Raw genomic sequence first — 7187 nt, forward strand, 5'->3', positions numbered from 1 at the left:
CACACACACACTCACAGACACACACACACACACAGACAGACAGACACACACACACACACACACACAGCGAGAGATTGATCAGTGTTTGTCTTCAGTCTGAGCCAGAGGTGTAAAGTATTTGAGTAAATGTAATTAGTTAGTGTACTTGAGTATCTTTTCGAATACCTTGTCGTTTTACTGAGTATCAAAGATATTAGCAACTTTTACTCTCTACTTCACTACATTTTTGAATGAGTATCTGTACTCTTTACTCCACTACATTTGATATGAGTGTTGCAGTTACACATTACATTCTGCATGGCACCTAGCTTTTTCTGCAGCAGTTTATTTCTGCTACAAAAGACGTTGAAGGTACTAGATCTTGTGTGTTTGTCCTTACTCAGCCAAACTTGTCAACAAGGCTACTTTACGTGAATGTGAGTTCTTTAGCAAGTATTTGTGAATCACAGGTGTTTTATATACGAGACGAGGACACGACACATCCAGTGCAAGAAGACATTCATTTATATATCCGTTATACTGAAGAGACCTTTTTGAAGGATATTGTTTTTTTGTTTGCTCAAGGTGAAGGAGAATATTAAATTACTTTTTACTTGACATTTTAATTCTTAAGATCACAACTTTTTGTTGAAAAGTATATAAATAAGTAGCACAAAATAGCAAAACTGAATTAATTAGGAGTACAAAATGGTATAAATTGTATAATTTAACAGTAAAAAATGTATTAAATAGTAGCTAAAGTTATATTAATTAGCAATATTTTGTGTAAATTAGCAGTACAAAACATTTTATAGATTACTAAAACAAAACAGCAAAATTGTATTAAGTAGAAATATACTATTAATACAAAATAGTATAAATGAGTATAAAAACCATTAAATTAATAAAACAAAATAGTACAAATCATGAAAAAGTAGTACAAATAGTATAAATTAGTAGCACCTAATGGCAAAATTATATTAATTAGTACAAAATGGTACAAATAGTATAAATTAGCAGAACAAATAGTATAAATTAGTATAAAACAGAATAAATTCTAAATTAGTTGTACAAAAATGGTATAAACAGTATAAATTAGTAGAACAAATAGTATAAATTGTATAATTTTTTTTTTTTTTTGCAATTTTGAGGTGCTTCATTTTATTTTGGGTTTAGAAAAAAAAAAACGTGATAATAAACTCTCCTCACAAATCAACTCTTTCTTGTTTTTGTTACATGCTCTCTGTGCCTTGTCTTGGACTTTTATGTCACTTCCTGTCTCCCATGTGTTTGTAGTCAGTTTGTAGTCCGTTTGTTCATTGGTTCCCCTGGATTTGTCTCCCCAGGTGTGTCTTCATATCTTGTTAAGCTTGTATATATAACCCTAGTGTTTCTTTAGTTCTTTGTGAGTATTAGCAGTTCGACAATATATAATTCAAGAGTATTGCTACAGGTATTCACAGATGGGTCTAAGGAGCCAGAGTCTGGAAGAAAAGCAGCAGCAGCAGTATTTATTCCTACATTTAAAATAAAAACTGCAAAATGGTATGGAAATAGGAAGAAAGATGTCATCAATTCAAGATTAAGAATTGATGGCTGGGAGTTGATAATATTTCTCTAAAAGTATTGTTAGGAAACAGGTCAAGGCAATCAAGAGTGCATGAAATATTATTTAAATACCTGAAAAACACAGGAACAATGGATAGAATCTATTTTTTTTCTTTTCTTTTTTCTCAAAGAAAATTTTCCTCCGTTTTTTTTTCCTTCCAAATCTATGCACACTCCAGAGCAGTAGGTGGCGGTAATGCACCTTTTTTTCGTTGGCTTGCCAAACCGCCATAAAACACCAGAAGAAGACGTAGAAGTTCTTTGTGAGTTGTTGAATGTAACGGTTGTCTGTTTGCCCGTCATTCTGTTCTTTTTTTCCCCTTTGGTTTGTTGTTTATTGTTTGTTCTAGTTTTTCCATTAAATACCTGCACATAGATCCTGTTTTCTCCAGCTTCTCACTGCCATGTCTCTTTGACTAGTGCATTTTGAGCCTATATTTAGTATAAGTCAAATACTTAAGTACTGTTAAAATCAGACACTCTAAGACTTTTCCTCAAGTTGTTTTGGAATTGGTGACTTGTAATGAATTTTCACTGTAAGTTACTCAAGTATGGTTTTCAGATATCTTTCCACCTCTGGTCTGAGCATCATTATGGGTCTGGTTTGTGTTCGTGTCGTACCATCGGAGTGCTGTCGTCGGGCAGAGAGCGCGGCGTGTACGTGAACTCAGAGAAGTCCGGGTGGATTTTCTGGACCGGCTCGATGCCGCTGTGCAGGAGTTTAGTGACCTCCTCCTCTGACACCTTCATGTGGTACATCATCATCTCATTGGCCAGATGACTGCGGAACTGAGCCTCATGGACCTTCTTATACAGCAGAGACTGTAAAACACATGAATACATCAATGAGACCCTGGAGCACAAAACCAGTCATAAGGGTCCATTTTTGGAAATTGAGATGTATGCATCATCTGAAAGCTGAATAAATAGCTTTCCATTGATGTAAGGTTTGTTAGGATAGGACAATATTTGGCTGAGATACAACTATTTGAAAATCTGGAATCTGAGGGTGCAAAAAAATCTAAATATTGAGAAAATCATCTTTAAAGTTGTTCAAATGAAGTTCTTAACAATGCATATTACTAATCAATCATAAAATATAAATATACTAGGGATGCATGATATTATCGGAACATTATTAGGATCGTCCAATAAAGAGCTCAAGGTGTAAGGAGAATATTTTTACTTGATATTTTAATTCTTTAGATCACAACTTTTTGTCTAAAATTATATACGTAGCACAAAATAGCAAAACTGAATTAATTAGTAGTACAAAATTGTATAAATTGTATAATTTAATAGTAAAAAATGTATTAAATGTATTAGCTAAAGTTATATTAATGAGCTGTATAAATCAGTGGAAGAGAGTATAAATCATAAAATATAAATATACTAGGGATGCATGATATTATCGGAACATTATTAGGATCGTCCAATAAAGAGCTCAAGGTGTAAGGAGAATATTGATGCATGATATTATCGGAACGTTATTAGAATCGTCCGATAATGGCTTAAAATGTAAATATCGGCATTGGCCCGATATGAAAAATTATGCCGATATGCCTTTCCGATAAGACGAATAGCTCAGATGTGTGTTCATTCTTAAAGCAAACTTTTAGTGTAATGTTGATTAGATTCACTGTTTTGGATCGTTGCATTTAATTGGAGAATGCACGTTTAGAATTATGTGTCTGCAAATGTTAAATCTTCAAACTAAATGTTAAGGTTCCCTTTCCATCTGTCTGCAAAAAAAAATGCAGCGATTGATTTATAGTTATTTTCAAAGCTTTCAGTGCACTCTCATTATAAAAGAACTTCATTATTGTTTATTTAATTCTAACAAGTAAGTTTTTGTTAAAAACAAACCAAAATTAAAAATAGTTTGTTTATAACCTATGTACAGGCGAGAACTGGTGCTGTTTCCAAACAAAAGGAAATATATTGGTATCGGCAATCGGACGAAATGAGTTGAAAAAAAAAATCGGCATATCGGATATCGGCAAAAAGCTAATATCATGCATCCCTAAATTATACATGCATATACACTACCGGTCAAACGTTTGGGATCAGAACGATTTTTAATGTTTTTACAGGAGTTTCTTCTGCTCATCAAGGCTGCATTTATTTGATCAAAAATACAGGAAAAATTTAATATTGTGAAATATTATAATGATGTAAAATAATGGTTTTCTATTTTAATATACATTAAAATCTAATGTATTCCTGAATTTTCAGCATCATTACTCCAGTCTTCAGTGTCACATGATCTTCAGAAATCATAATAATATGCTGATTTATTATCAATGTTGAAACTGTTATTTTTTTGGAAGCTGTGATACTTTTTTTCAGGATTCTTTGATGAATAAAAAGTTAAAAAGAAGAGCATTTATTTAAAATAGAAAAATAAATGCAGCCTTGAGGAGCATAAGAGACTTCTTTAAAAACATTACAAGTCTTACTGATCCCAAACTTTTGACTGGTAGTGTGTTTATACATATACCGTATAAATAAAAAATATTTTTAAGTTTTCTACAGACAAAATATTGCAACTGTTACATAAAATGTATATACAATTTAGATTTTTATTACATTATATACTATATAATAAAATATAAATGATAAAATAAGACTATATATACAAGATGGAATACAAATTATAAAATAAAAATATACATATGTGTGTATATATATATATCACATTTTTATTGAGTTTTCTACAGACTTGTAAAAGTTATTGAAACTGTTATATAAAATTTATATTTTATAATTTATATTCTATTATATAAAATATATAATAGAATATACATTATAAAATATAAATTTCTATGATATTTTTAAGCGTATATGTTTTTGTCATTGTGATATTGTGTTGAGTGATCGAGGGATGCTGTAGAAAGTCTTACATGAGCGATGCTGATGCCGCAGTAGATGGAGAACGCGGTTGCCAGATCCTCATCGAAACGACTGAACCACGGGCCGTTGGTTTTATTCACCAGTTCTGCCACACCGATCACCTCTGATGAGAAAACAGACTGAGGTCAGATCAGTCAGATGTTCTCGTGGGTTTCTGTACTCGCGTCTGCGGTTGATGCACGTCAACATCGCTTTGACTCAAAAGTCTCTGATTGCCCTCAACATCTTTGTGAGAAGAATGGCAAACACACACACGCACAAAGACAACACCCTCAAGGACACACATTTAACTTTGAGTTCATTCTCTCTAAATCTCAGGCCTCTAATGTTTCTCTTCACTGAATCTTCACTGCTTTGGCAACATGAATCTCCAGCAGGTTTCACTACACTGTAAATATTTTTTTATTTTTTTATTTTTTTTGAGGTTGTAAATAATATGTGTCCCTGGAGCACAAAAGCAGTGTTAAGTCGCTGGGGTATATTTGTAGCAATAGCCAACAATACATTGTATGGGTCAAAATTATAGATTTTTCTTTTATGCCAAAAATCATTAGGATATTAAGTAAAGATCATGTTCCATGAAGATATTTTGTCAATTTCATTCCGTAAATATATCAAAACTTAATTTTTGATTAGTAATATGCATTGCTAAGAACTTCATTTGAACAACTTTAAAGATGATTTTCTCAATATTTAGATTTTTTTGCACCCTCAGATTCCAGATTTTCAAATAGTTGTATCTCAGCCAAATATTGTTCTATCCTAACAAACCACACATCAATGGAAAGCTTATTTATTCAGCTTTCAGGTGATGTATAAATATCAATTTCGAAAAATTGACCCTTATGACTGGTTTTGTGCTCCAGTGTCACATATAAAGATTACTGTAATACATTTTACATGAAAACACTATTTCAGTCTTTCATGTTTAATTCAGTATGTTACCTGCGGTTTCTTTGTAATTATTTGTGAAATTTACTAGAAATTGAGGACAAATTACTGAGTGAAAATGGTTTTGGATTAAAGTGTAATCCACACATTTTTGGGGAATAAGGATGGATTTTTAATTTTGCTAACATCACTTTTCGCCTTGTTTTTGTAAAAACTAACAGAAGTCAGTTCCTGAATGACATCACCCTACAGGAAGTTACATCATTTTGGATACATTTGTAACATATTACGTTTAAAAACTGTTGATACACTTTCTCAAAATATTTTCAAAGTTTCAATGTTACATATTTTAACATTTCTAAAGATTTTATTTATTTCTAGGTCTAAAAAATAAAAACATTTTCCCCTTAAATTTTCCATTCTTCCATTTATTTCCTGTTCATTTTCTTTGTGGTTGTGTAAATAATTAAATTAAAATAAATAAGGTTATAGATGTCTGAACTTGACCAGAGCGGAGCAGTAATGACAAAATCTTTTGAAAACAATTTTAAATGTCTATATATTTTATAAATATTTAAAGATTTAATCTGTATAGATTTTATTTATTTCCTATGGTTTTCCACAGGGACAGCATCCAGGATTGACGTGTCTGACCTTCGTTCTCATCTTTGATGGGGAAGCAGAGGATGTTTCTCGTCCTGAAGCCCGTGCTGTCGTCCACACCGCGGTAAAACAGAGGGTGGGAATACGCATCCTTGATGTTGAGGATTTTCCCAGTGGTAGCGACATGACCAGCGATGCCCTGATCCGCCGGGATACGAAACTCCTTCTGCTCACACCAGAGAGAGAGAGAGACATACGTAGAGAGAGAGAGAGAGAGAGAGAGAGTGAGAGACATAGAGAGAGAGAGAGGTCAGAGTTCAATGCATTTATTCAGCTCGCAACACTGTAAAAAATTATTTTAAAGGTAAAAGACTGTAAAATTTCTATGGTAAAAATATGTTAATTGGTTAACAGTAAATTTCTTTACTGCAAATTTAAATTTGAAACCTAAAATGTTGCTACTATATTTTTTTCTGCTAGTTCTGGCAACAAAATCCAGAGTTTCATACCATACTTTTTTTTTCTTTTTTTTTTTTTACAGTAATATATGAGGACATACCCACCTGGCGTGAAAATAAGCCAATCAAAGCAGCAGGAAGCAGACGGAATAAAAATCCTCATTGGTGAACGAGGTCGCACTCTGTCACAGACGTTTGGCAGGCCTAGGCAGTGCCACAGGTGTCACAACGCAACCTCTCCATTAAAACTCAAATCGTCTCTCCCATACAGACGCTGACAACTTTAGAAAGAGAAGAAAGAAACATTTAACTTTGAACCAGTAGCAGTCCACCTGGATCACATTCAACATCTCTGGTGAGCAATATGAGACACTTTAATTCTCTTTGATTCTCTGCAGAAAAGGTTTCATTCACTGATGCACTTCAATGATGATCCCAGATGATGATGCAAAACCATTTTAATTTAACAAGTGAAAATGTTGCATATTTTTTTCTGCTAGTTCTGGCAACAAAATCCAGAGTTTCATACCATACTTTTTTTTTCTTTTTTTTTTTACAGTAATATATGAGGACATATTTTTTGAAAATGTCCAATTGAAAAAAATATGGTTTGTTTGTACCGAACCGAAAGCCTCATACCGAACGGTTCAATACAAATACGTGTATCATTACACCCCTAATATATGCATGTAAATATTTTCAAAATATATACTGTATGTGTGTGTATTTATATAT

The 7187-nt window shown here is 32.6% G+C and overlaps 1 protein-coding gene across 1 annotated transcript in view; it reads right to left on the reverse strand.

Moving 5' to 3' along the window:
* The window catches only part of LOC107729592 (cGMP-dependent 3',5'-cyclic phosphodiesterase), a 32325-nt gene that overhangs the window by 11693 nt on the left and 13445 nt on the right, over positions 1-7187 (reverse strand). The window contains 3 exon segments of the mRNA XM_016540173.1: positions 2209-2409; positions 4491-4603; positions 6046-6220. Of these exon segments, the coding sequence (XP_016395659.1) occupies positions 2209-2409; positions 4491-4603; positions 6046-6220 (489 nt within the window).

The sequence above is a fragment of the Sinocyclocheilus rhinocerous genome, unplaced genomic scaffold (assembly GCF_001515625.1).
Source record: "Sinocyclocheilus rhinocerous isolate Xijiao unplaced genomic scaffold, SAMN03320098_v1.1 scaffold1719, whole genome shotgun sequence".
NCBI lineage: Eukaryota > Metazoa > Chordata > Actinopteri > Cypriniformes > Cyprinidae > Sinocyclocheilus > Sinocyclocheilus rhinocerous.